At 41.8% G+C, this 11,552-nt stretch overlaps 1 protein-coding gene across 1 annotated transcript in view; it reads right to left on the bottom strand.

Moving 5' to 3' along the window:
• Positions 1-8,045, bottom strand: part of PRKG1 (protein kinase cGMP-dependent 1) — an 891,251-nt gene extending 883,206 nt beyond the window's left edge. Inside the window, exons 1-2 of the mRNA XM_048859225.2 lie at positions 7,965-8,045; positions 5,532-5,944 (exon numbers count right to left, since the gene is read on the bottom strand). Coding sequence (XP_048715182.1) covers positions 5,532-5,797 — 266 coding nt within the window. The 5' untranslated portion in view covers positions 5,798-5,944; positions 7,965-8,045. The remainder of the gene's footprint in view (positions 1-5,531; positions 5,945-7,964) is intronic.
• Positions 8,046-11,552: the final 3,507 nt, after the last annotated feature.

Consider the following 11,552-nt stretch of genomic DNA (forward strand, 5'->3'; position numbering starts at 1 on the left):
GTTAAAACTGCGATTAATTGCAATTAATTTTTTTAATCAGGATTAATTTTTTTGAGTTAATCCCGTGCGTTAACTAGGATTAATCAACTAGTCTAAATATCTTATTGGCTTCTATTATATGGAAGTTGTCTCCAGATTTAGAAATGAGCCTCATCCTGTACTCTCCAAATCAATTTCAGCTCTAAAGAACTACAATAAGAGTAGTTGGTCAGTAGTTATTGCTAAAAAGCAGACAGAGGAATATTTGGAAAAATTAAATATACAATGGAAATCCTATATGAGATAAACACCCACATATATATATATAATCATATCCTGGAGTCCCAAGGTGATTAGTTAATGAAGATACTGATCTATTAGCAATTTTAGGTGAAAAGTCAGAGAATCATCGAGATACCTAGAGAAAAATGATACCACATCTACCTGGCAATTACTATCTAGAAACTCAAACTTTTAACCCTAGTAAAATACTGGAACAAAATTCCATGCAATTATTAAACATGTAGGAACATAATTACTAAGTACCATGTGTTTATAAGCATAATTCCACACAAATAAGATCTCATTTTCAGTCAACTGCAGGGTTTAGGCTTAATGGACAAACAAAACACAGTAGTTGGAGCCTTGCAATATACCTAGACTTCAGCAAATCATTTTAACATTTTGATACATTGTATATTTGAAAGATTGGATTTGATATAACCCATGCCCCCTGAAAACCCATGAAGCAAAAATAGTTAGGAATGATACACTAATTTTCAATACATTAGTTTGGGAGTAAATGGAGGAGAAGGAGGTTGGTTAGTGAATGCTGCAAGGATCATTACTGGGCCAAGTTTTGTTTAACTTAATTAATTATATGGGACAAGAACTCAAAGCCTTAAACAAACTCTCAGACACTAAACTGAAAAATGTTGCAACCAGCAGTAAGGGCATAATAAGGGCATAGGACTCATACAATTATTAACAATGGAAAAATTCTGCAGAATATATTACAAAGTTAGAAATATGTTCAAGAAATAGGTGTCTGATCCTGTGAAATACTGAGCACCTGCAACTCCTACAGAAGACAGAAGCATCTCTCAGGAACAAGACCAAAATGAGATTCACTCTGGAAAAATATAAACAAATACATGTGATAAAAACAGTCTGAAAACACAGATAATTAATGTGAGGGAGATATTTGGAAAGTAGAAATGCTGAAAGGGGTGACAGAGGATGTGAACTTGGAGTATGATGCAACAATATAAAAAGTCATTGAGATTTTTGGAATGTACATACAGAGGCATCATTGAACAAGAAAATCATCTCTCCGCTATGGCCTGGAGGAATGCACCTAGAACTATGTATCCCTTTTTGAGCACCTCAGTGGCAGAAAGATGTCGACAAACTGGAGAGAATTTTTAGAGGAGAAACAAAAATTGTTAAGGATATGCAAGTATTAACTCATTAACTGGCATTTTGCTGGTGGAAGAGAGAAAAGTTCCCACTGCAGTACTGCCTAAAGGCCTCAATCAGATTGGGCCCAATTGTGCTCGGCACTGTGTAAACACAACAAATGACAGTCCCTGTCCCAAAGAGCTCAGAGGCTAAAAGACAAAAAAGTAAAAGATGGATGGAACAAAAATCGGGCAGGATGGGGAGACAAAGCAACAAATATAATAGAATGTTTGATCCCTAGCCAGTCCCTAGTTGTGGTCACAGCTTGTCACCTCTCTGGCTGTTATCAGGTTGTAGTTTTCTATATGTATTACAAGACCAGAGAGGAGAAGGTTACAATAGTTAAGGCATGAGATGACCACAATTGGACAAGAGTTTTGACAACATGGGGAGACAGCAGAAGCTGAATCTTGGAATATTGCACAGGAAGAAGTGACAAGATTTCAATATGGTCTGGATGCATGAGTCAAAGGAGAAGGCCAAAAGATGACAGGTTCTGAGCCACAGGGACAATGGTGTTGTTCACCATTACAAGCACAAGGGAGGAGAGGGATGTAGGGAGAAAGATCGGGAGCTTGGTTTTGGCCATGTTAAGTTACATTTTATAACAATTTGTCCAATGCAGAGCAGTTTTCTGAAGTGACAACCAAAATAGCCTATGATCCAAGCTGATTTCTTTATGGATAATTTGGCCAAATTTTTAAAAATGCAGGTCTTCCGGTTTTTGCAGCTCACATATTGCAGATGCCTGGCTGTTGAAGAAAACATATTTAGTTTCAGAAACAGCACTTGTGAAAGAGTGAAGATGAGTTTGTTTTAATTTGAAGAAAAGGGTTCATTTCCAATGCCGATCTTAGCTTTTTATTTTTAATTGACAGCTGTCTCATCCACTGAATATCAGGTTGAGGGCAATTCATAGTATAGATTCAGATAATGCTGTACATTTCAGTCATCTGTTTGATGGATACTATGAATTTTGAAATGTCCACAGGCCTTATTCAATCAGTAGGATTTTTATATTTTCTCAATAATGTAATTATTTGCTTGAAATATGCTAAGAGCCCAGATCTCTTTTTCTCCCTGTTTTCACTGATGACATATGCATTTTGTGAAGATTATTTATGGAGGTCTTAATATATACACTCCACTAATGCAAGTAAATCTGGATAATGTATCATAAGGCATTTGAGTAGTGATTATAGTTTGTAGTTAGAGAGGTTTGTTTTAATTTTGTAGCAATAAATATTTCAATATCTATTTTTCTATTATTGTGTTCAAATTGAACACAATAATAGAAAAATAGATATTGAAATTCAAATATTTTGAACACAATTTCAGTAACAATCATATTCACATACATAGTTTTTATTGTGTCATTTTCAGGTTCTAAACGGGAACAAAATATTCATAGTACGTTTATTCTGCAGTTGATGAGAAATCTCAAAGTGGTCCTGCAATTAAAAAGAAGACCTTAAAGACTTTATAACTTTAACAGCTGTCACTGGCACAGTGCTTGAGGCTATGTTATTGTAGGGTTAGTCATTCTATAAAACTGTCTCTTTCAGCCCCAATAAACCTATCAAGATTACTTCAACTTTTAGCAAGGGAACCCAGAACAAGACCAACATTTAAAAAGTAAAGCGTTTAAAGTGGAATGTCAGAAATTTGAAGGGCACACCCTTATTTCTGAATAAAATATTGGGTCTGAATGAGCCAATCAGCCATATTTTTCTGACAAAGAAAAAAGGCATTGTTTGATATTGCTATTAACCATATACTGCTCTTTTAAATGTTCTGGTGCACCCACCACCCCCAATTTCAACCATTGCTATATCCATATATTATACTTGTCATAACTCTTTACACTATAGTGAGTCAGCCTGCTGAAAATAAACTTTATGGTTTCCATTTTAAAGCATGAGCCCAAATACTGAGTGGAAAAGTTTACCCGCTGTCCTAGTGTAAACCAGAAAGAGGAGGAAGTGGGGACATACTTGCAAAGTATATTGCAAGAAAAATATGTGCTTTGACACATCTAATAGAATGAATAATCTGTCTGCAGCTAGAGGATCCCTCCACTAGGAGCTTTTCTCGACTTTGGACACAGCAGGAGGGGGCTGGTGGCTGCCACTTCCATACCAAATCTCTTTTTAAAGGCTTTTCCAGGGGGAATGTCACACACTTGACAATTATCACTTGGAATGCCATACTGCAAGCCCAAATGAATTTTAATTGTAGACCCACAGTGCCCTCTTTCAAGCTCTGGTGGAAACCCCTCCAGCCTGAAAAGCAGGACTGTCAGACTGAGAAGAATTTTAAAATAAACCCAGTCGTCAAGTAGCAATTAAAAAGCTTGGCGAAATGTAGCAAAGGAACCATTGAATGGGGGAGGGGGAATCAGGCTTACACCCAAATCAATCTTTGGGGAACTGAGTTTCTTAAAGAGGCAGACAGGTCGAAGTCTGGGTCTGCTAGAAAGGAGGGGAGTAAGTCACCCAAACCAGCTGGGAAATAGTCAAGGGAATCACATCAAACACACACACAGAGGCAGCAGTTGACGCTGTGACGAAGCCAACTTTTAATCACACCCTTCTGGCTCTTTCAAATGGTCTGTGTCTGTAGCACAGGCTCACAGACGTTTCTCACACAGGCCCACTGGGGAACTGTGCTGCCCTCGCACTAACAATTCTCCACTGTTCCCAGGCCACCCCCTCGCCGCCCCGCGGGCCGCGCTCTGAACCCAGCGCTTCTCTCGGGAAGGCGGGGAGCGCGGCTCCCGGACAGGAGATTAGTAGGGGACGGGGAACAGAGTCTCTAGGGCAGCGGAGGGGGGGGGGGGGGAGGATAATGTCTCTTCTGCCCCTGTAGCTGTAGGCGGGGAAGGCTCAAAGTTTCCAGCCCCGGACGGAGAAGAGGAGCGGACATTTCTGCCAGCTTGGCCGGGCCCCGGAGCAGCGACCGCTGCCCTCTCCCTCCGCTTCCATCGCCACGGCAGGGCAGGCCCCCACTTCGCCAGCACCCTCCCCCCCGGCCCAAAGCAGGGGGGCCCCCGGGCGGGCTCTGGGGGGGTGACCCCTGATGCAGCCGAGGCGCCACCGCCAAGCAACTTGTCACGCGCCTATTGCTTGAACCTCCCCCACCCCGGGTTCCCGGCAGCGTGACTGCACCGCTGCTCCCCGCCCAGCCCCGCACCCCCCGGGACAGAGCGGGCGGGGGACGCTCGGGTTAATGGGATATTCAATATCCTGCAGTGTGCACTGCGTGCTCTGCACTTCCCGCGCCTAAAAGCCCCTAATGCGCTCTGGGCTTCCTCCCGCGGCTGCCCACAGGGGCTTTCAGGCTGGAGCCGATCGATGGGGCTTCTCCGGTGTCCGGGAGTCTCGCAGCAGCAGCCGCCAGGCAGAAGGGGGCCGGGAGCCGGGTTTTGCCTCTCAGCCGCTCTCTCCCCCTCCGCTTTCCGCTGTCACGGTCTCCAGTCCTGAACCGCGCGCCCGCCCCAGTGCACATCAGACCCCCCCGTCCCCCCGCCGCCGCCATTGGGTCGAGGGAGCAAGTTGTGGTGTCCGTCCGGCGGGGCCAAGGGTGGTTAGGGAGCATGCGCAGAGCGCTCAGGCACGCTCAACAACAGCCAGGGAGCACACGCTGATGGGGAGCGGGCTGTGACCCTGCCCGTCCCGGGACGTCCTGACCGCTGCCGGGAGGCTGGGGGGCGGCCCGGGAGGCGGGGGGGCGCCAGGGAAGGCGGCTCGCCCGAGCCTGGGAGCCGGGGAGGGTTGGAGTCAGCCACGATTTATACAAGAGCCCAAAGAAACTTTATGAGGCTTCCCTGCTCCGGCTGCCCCGCAGGGGGGGATTCAGCCCGCGCCTCGCTCGGGGCTCTGACCCGTCCCCGGCCTGACAGCAGCCCGAGACGGGCAGAGACAACTCCTCTCATTCGGCTCGCTACCATCTGCCACCTGGTCTCCTAAACCGGAGGAGCGCGGAGCTCCGAGGAGACAGGATCTGTGCCCACCCCTCCCGAAACCTAACGCGATGCTGGCGGCGACCTGGGGCAGAGGGGGTCTGCCCATGTCCCCAGCGGCTGGTCCTACCTTTCCGATTTGGTGAATTTCCTAAAGGCCTGCCTGAGGTCGTGGAAAGACCTGTAGGTCTGGGGTTCCGCGGAGATGCCCTGTGCCCGGGTAGTGCGGGGTCCGATATGGGTGGTAGGCACTGGCAGCACTGACTGGCATTTGTGCAGTTTTCTTTTCAGTTCCTGGATCTCCTCTTCCTTCTCTGACAACCGCTTCTCCAACTCTTTAATTCTCTCTTCCTTCAGCTGCAAAATCTTGGCAAAGTCCCCTTCCAGCTCGCTCATTTTCCAACCTTTGCTAACTTTGTTAGCCTGCAGCAGCAGGGAAGGCGAGCGCTGAGTGAATGAAGCTTCTAAATAAGTGAGCAGGGAGATCTGCTGCCACTAATGGATGGTGAACAGCTTTCTTCGATCCACTTACTGCTGAATGGGCTGTAAACGGAGGCAGAGAAATCTGAAATCAGTGGAGAGGAGATGCTGAGTGCTAATCCGAACGCTCTGCTGGGAATAGGTGATTATCTTTCATTGAGAAACCAATTAGAGCTGTCCTTCCTCCCTTGATATCCGCCAAATTCACTCGGGGGGGGGGGGGGGTAAGGGGGGAAGCATGCACAGTACACTGAGCTCCTAAACTGCGTTTGATCAGAACAGCAGCTCTCCCTCCATCATACAATAATCACTGTCCGACATTAAGTGGTACAAAAGAAGTGGGTGGGGGGCTTTGTGCCACTCTGCAAGACTTGATCCTTGAAATAGCAACAATTACCATGTGATCTAGAGGGTGACGCAGCTCCCTGTAACTGGATCCTAAGACTTTGGATTAAAAAAAAAGAACACTTCATAAATATTAAAGCGTCTTCAGCTAATAACTACATGAATCCATTCTCTCTCTCTCTCTTTCTCCACCCCCCACCCTCCCATCTCTTGCCACTGCTCATCTGGGTTGCATGACAAGGCTTTTGTGGTCCAGTTTGTTGTATAAGAAGAGTGTATAATCACTTGTAATTAGATTTCGACACAAGAATCAGGACTTTTCCCACAAAAAAGCTTCAATATTTTTACTAAATCGTTAAGTGAGGCCACGACTGTACTGTTTTATGTTCATGAACTGAAAGGTAACAAAGAGTAAGTAGCTGTTGACGGCAAAGGACACCTAAAAATCTATGGGCATAGTTGTTTTGTCAGTCGTTTGAGTCTTTAGGTACCTAGAAGCTCAGTGTGCAGAATTATTCCTCTGTTTTAAATCTGATGACCTTCTACTCATACTCTACCAATTTATATGAGGAGCACTGATAGGGCACCATTTTCACTGTACTTTAAAAAAAAGTATTTGTTTGTAGATACTAGTTATCTCCTGGAAAAGAGGACAAATGGGGCATCAGAACTGCTTTTCCCATCTTCAGAAAACACCATAAAAATTCCAATCGCTGGTTGCTTAAAGCAGCTTAGTTTTACATTATCATAACCCCAGTAATTATATGGAAGGAATGTAATTTTAAAACCAAGCACCTTATGCACCCATGACACTAAATAAATTTTAGCAACTTTTATTCTAAAAAATACCTCTGCTGATATTACAGTTTACTATTAGCATAGCCTCTTATCAAATTAATTTTTGCATCCCATCTGAAGTGCATTTTCAGTATTTCTTTATTATAGTACTAAATGTTCAACAATTCACTCTCTCACTTACAAACTATAAGGCTCTAACACCAGAGTACACTTCCAAGTACTTGCTTGTTACTCTTGTTGTAACAATGCCTCTTTATAATATTAAAAAATCATTCATACTCACCAAATGGTGGTAGAAAGAGCTTTCACTGCCTCTGAAAGTTAGAATTTTCATCCAATAAAATCTAAAATTTGTAGCAAGTTGACTGATAAGCAAAATAAAAAGTGTCATGCAAGTTAATAGGCCTCTACATGGTGCAGTTTTCGGGATGTGGGCCTCGGTGATTCACAGCACATGGAAATGCATTCTAAATTCATACTTATTCTTCTTATTACTCCTTCATATAACCTAGGCCAGATCTGGTTCTCATATTATCTAGTTCCAGTGCTAAGCAACTATACTGATATCAGTGGGATTTCTTAGGATTTCCACTAGTGTAAATGAGATCAGAATCTGATCTATTACAGGTACAATAGGTGAGGTCAATGGAACATTTCATATGATACCAAACAGTGATGCCTCATATCAGGCCCCACTGAAGTCAAATGAGATTTTTGCCCTTGACATAAACTGGGCCAGGATATCACCCTTATGGTACTTATTAGGAATAGACTACCACACATGATTTTTATGGAAGCTTTAAAAAAAAAAGGACACCATTCAACTTTACTATCACATTTCTGTCTGAAAATTGTGTTACAGTAAGCCCCTCAGACTCAATGCCCCCATGGCTTAAAGAGATAAAAAGAAAAATATATTTCTCTCTTTTTAGTTTCTTACCTTTGTGCATTTGACAGCAGTATGAGCATTGTTAGGTTCACAGTTTCCTGAAGGGTGCTTCAAGCTGGAAGGTCCTTTCCTAGTAACAATAACAGCAAGGATGAAACTCAAAGTCAAAAGACTGCATTCAGGCATTTGTGTGCATGAAAAGAAAGGAGAAAGAGTGGGGCTAAGCATGTCTGGTGTCATGCTCTCAGGTCCCCTCAAAAAGTCTAAATGTGAACACAGAAGGAAGGGGGGTGAGAGGGAAAGCATTTCCTTTTCTTGAAAGAACACTTTAAAAAATAAGCTATATCAATTTAAAAAAGAAAGTCAAGTTGGCCACCTCCATTTAACTATTCTAAGTGATTTTTTTTAATTCTCTTGGGAAATTATTTCTGCTTTCTTGCCCCAATGAAGTCTCTCTAATTGAAATAAAAGTATTTAAATAGTTTGAAAAATCCTCAGCTACAGAATTTGTGAACCCGCCACCATTATTTATTTTAAAAGCATTCATATAGAGGAAATATGTTTAATAAGGGAGTTCTTCAAAGAGTCTTATTTCAACAGGTGTGAATCAGAAATGTGAACAACACCGTAAATCAGTGACAGATTGCTGAAACTTCGTTTTGTTGCACACTTCTCATTAAAAGGAAAACAGCGCCATCTTGTGTGCAAAAATGACTTGTAGAACAAAGGCAACACGCTTTTTACAAATAAATCACATTATTCAAGACTGAAAAAACAAGTCAGATACAAAGTTCAGCTGTGCTCTGATCTCAAATAGCTCATTTACCAGTTCGTTTTATGCTACATTGTCCTGATGACTGCTTCCAGGGTCAGTACCAGAACACTTTCGGGAATGATGGAAAGACACCCACAGATCACAAGTGATATGATTGCTATCCATACACTTGTTGAAAAGCCTAAAATTAAGAAAAAAATATTTAAATGCTTTAAAGGCAGTCCAGTCCTGCAGTACTTACATGGAATTTTGGATCAGGTATATAGAAATGGAGAATTCAATAAAATTTAGTATTTCAAGAAGCCTTATTTTCCCACTTCTGGATTTTTATTAAACATTTTCCGCCTTAAACTCTTGGTTTTTGAGGAAAAAATGATAAAAACGTATTTTTAAATGGAAATCTGTGCTACTCAGATTCTTGTTTGATTCTTCTCCAGCTTGTAGGACTTCCAGAAAAATAAAACAGAAACACAAAAGAAAAAGATATGCAGGTTTTGCCAAAATCAAATCAAGTGTCTTAACTTTGTTTAGTTCTTTTCAAAAATCTGTTACTAATATTGCAGTGGCACCTGAAGGTCCCAATCTCCCATTGTTCTAGACACTTCACATACAGAGAAGCAGTTCCTGCCCTGAAGATCTTACAAAATAAGAGGCAAGACCAACAGATGCACACAAGCAATTTACATTTGGCAAAACAGGTTCTCCAATCCCTAGCTCACAGTTTTCTATAGTCGTATTACGAGGTTTAACACAGTGGTGTTAATTTCAAGATTAGGGAAAAATATTATTGTAGACAAATTGCTAGTGGTTAAGTCTAAAATTTACCAAGCTAACTACATGCAGCTTTCCCATACTATTTGTAAAAGAAGAACATCTGGTAGTTTGGGGTTTCCAATTTGAATCTCTGGTTTGAGAAGAAACAGTCTTCTCAAAAAAAGAGCCAACAATATAATTTTTCCAAGATTTCCAGAACATTGAAGTTCAAAGTTTCTGTTCAGCATTGCCATTCAAAGGAATTATGAGCTAAGCTTAGGAACACAATATTACTGTGTCCAAAAATCTATATTATACTAATATTAATTTACAGCATGCACCTGCTAGAGAACTCATTTGTCCATCAATTATTTGATTCTATTCTACTCCCACTGTAGTGAATGGGAGTTTTGCCAATGTCTTCAGTGGGAACAGGATCAAGCCCATTGTTATTTTGGGGCGCTCACAGTATAATATATCATTATAAATTGCCTCTGAAGCTCCACAGAGACTGGTGCTGTACAGTCTGCTAAATAATGCATGCTCACTTTAAATTTTATTTTTGAGGCTGGATAGTGTGTGTATAATTCCAATCTTATTAGGTCATATTAACCCCTGTGCCAAAATTGACCCAGCTTTCTTAATTTAAAATGTATTACACTCCACTCAGACTGGAAATTGAAAATAGATATGGAGTGGCCTGTTGTTCTCATTTAAATTATGTAAAGCATGAAGTCAAGAAAGGAAGGAAGGTTTCCTGATCCTAGAAACCCTTATTTACATGAGTGCTCCCAGCGAAGTAAATGAAACTTCTCACATGAGTAGAGACCCATGTAAGTACGGAATCATCCTGCAACTCCATTGTGTGTGGGACATCCACGGACTACATTGAACCATGAATGTATGCTTAAAGACAAATGTATGCTTAAATTGAGTAAAGTGTGACTACATTACTGTAATCCTTGGTCTTGCTTACCCCCTCTCTCTCCTACTGTTAATTATGCTCCTTGTGTCCACAAAACACATCTACAATTATATTGTAATCTTTTGGGGACAGACCAAGTCTTATCTTTTGTCTGTTTAGTAAAGCACCTAATGCAATTTGGCATTTTAAAAGAGACCAGCAACAAAAGATGTTCTGTGTATGGATCACGATTGGCCTCTTGTAATTTAAACTTCATTAGTACTTTGAATTTAAAGTATTATAAAAACAATTGATAGGTCATACTTTCTTTTAACAAGGTATGTGCAGTTTAATGATTAATATCTGCACATTTCTATATAAACCAATGGAATTAACTACAATAGGAGTTTTCAGATTAAGGCTCACAACCCTTAGAAGGGGAAAGTCAGAGGTCACAGCAAACCATATATTGTGTGGAGGCTGCTAGGAACCAGTGGCGTGAACCAAAGACACTGAGCTGCAGGCTTTTACCTCTACCTTATTCCTCCTTCACCATTCTCCACTACAAGGTCTATTTAAGTATGGTGAGGAGCCAGTTGTTTTAACCCCTGCTCACAGTGCTGAGCCAGCTCTTTCCCACATCTATGCAGCACTTCACTAGGAGCCCAGGAGAACAATGTGTCCAGATAGAAGCTGAAACACCACCTTCTTGTAATCCCTGGTCTTTCAGCACCTCCACATGAGACCCCATAGTCTCCACTTCAATACAGAATTATTTGTGCATCTAAAGTGCCTGCTGGACTATTAATTAATACCTCCAAAATAACAAAGGTCAGCTGAGGAACAGAGGAAAACACAGTCATTGGACTACTTGGGACCTACATTAAGGGTTACAGTTATTTATTTATTTACACACACACACCAAGTTTGTTAGCTCACTGACAGCTACTATAAATCATAGAAGGTGATTGGTGACAATTTTGCAACTGCTACAGCTTCAAAGTCAATTTCAGGAGAAGCCCAAATAAGAGTGGAATTTAATATGGTCTTCAGTGCTGAGATAGCAACTTATGAGGACCACTAAACTGCAGGCCTATCTGACATATGTCAGTCTCACTCCTGGAGTAATGTGCATGCACAAGTTATCCTCCAGTTCACAGAATATCTACATTTCCCCCAACCATGAACAATGCCATCATCTATCCAG

Source organism: Caretta caretta, chromosome 7 (assembly GCF_965140235.1).
Source record: "Caretta caretta isolate rCarCar2 chromosome 7, rCarCar1.hap1, whole genome shotgun sequence".
NCBI classification, from domain to species: Eukaryota; Metazoa; Chordata; order Testudines; family Cheloniidae; genus Caretta; species Caretta caretta.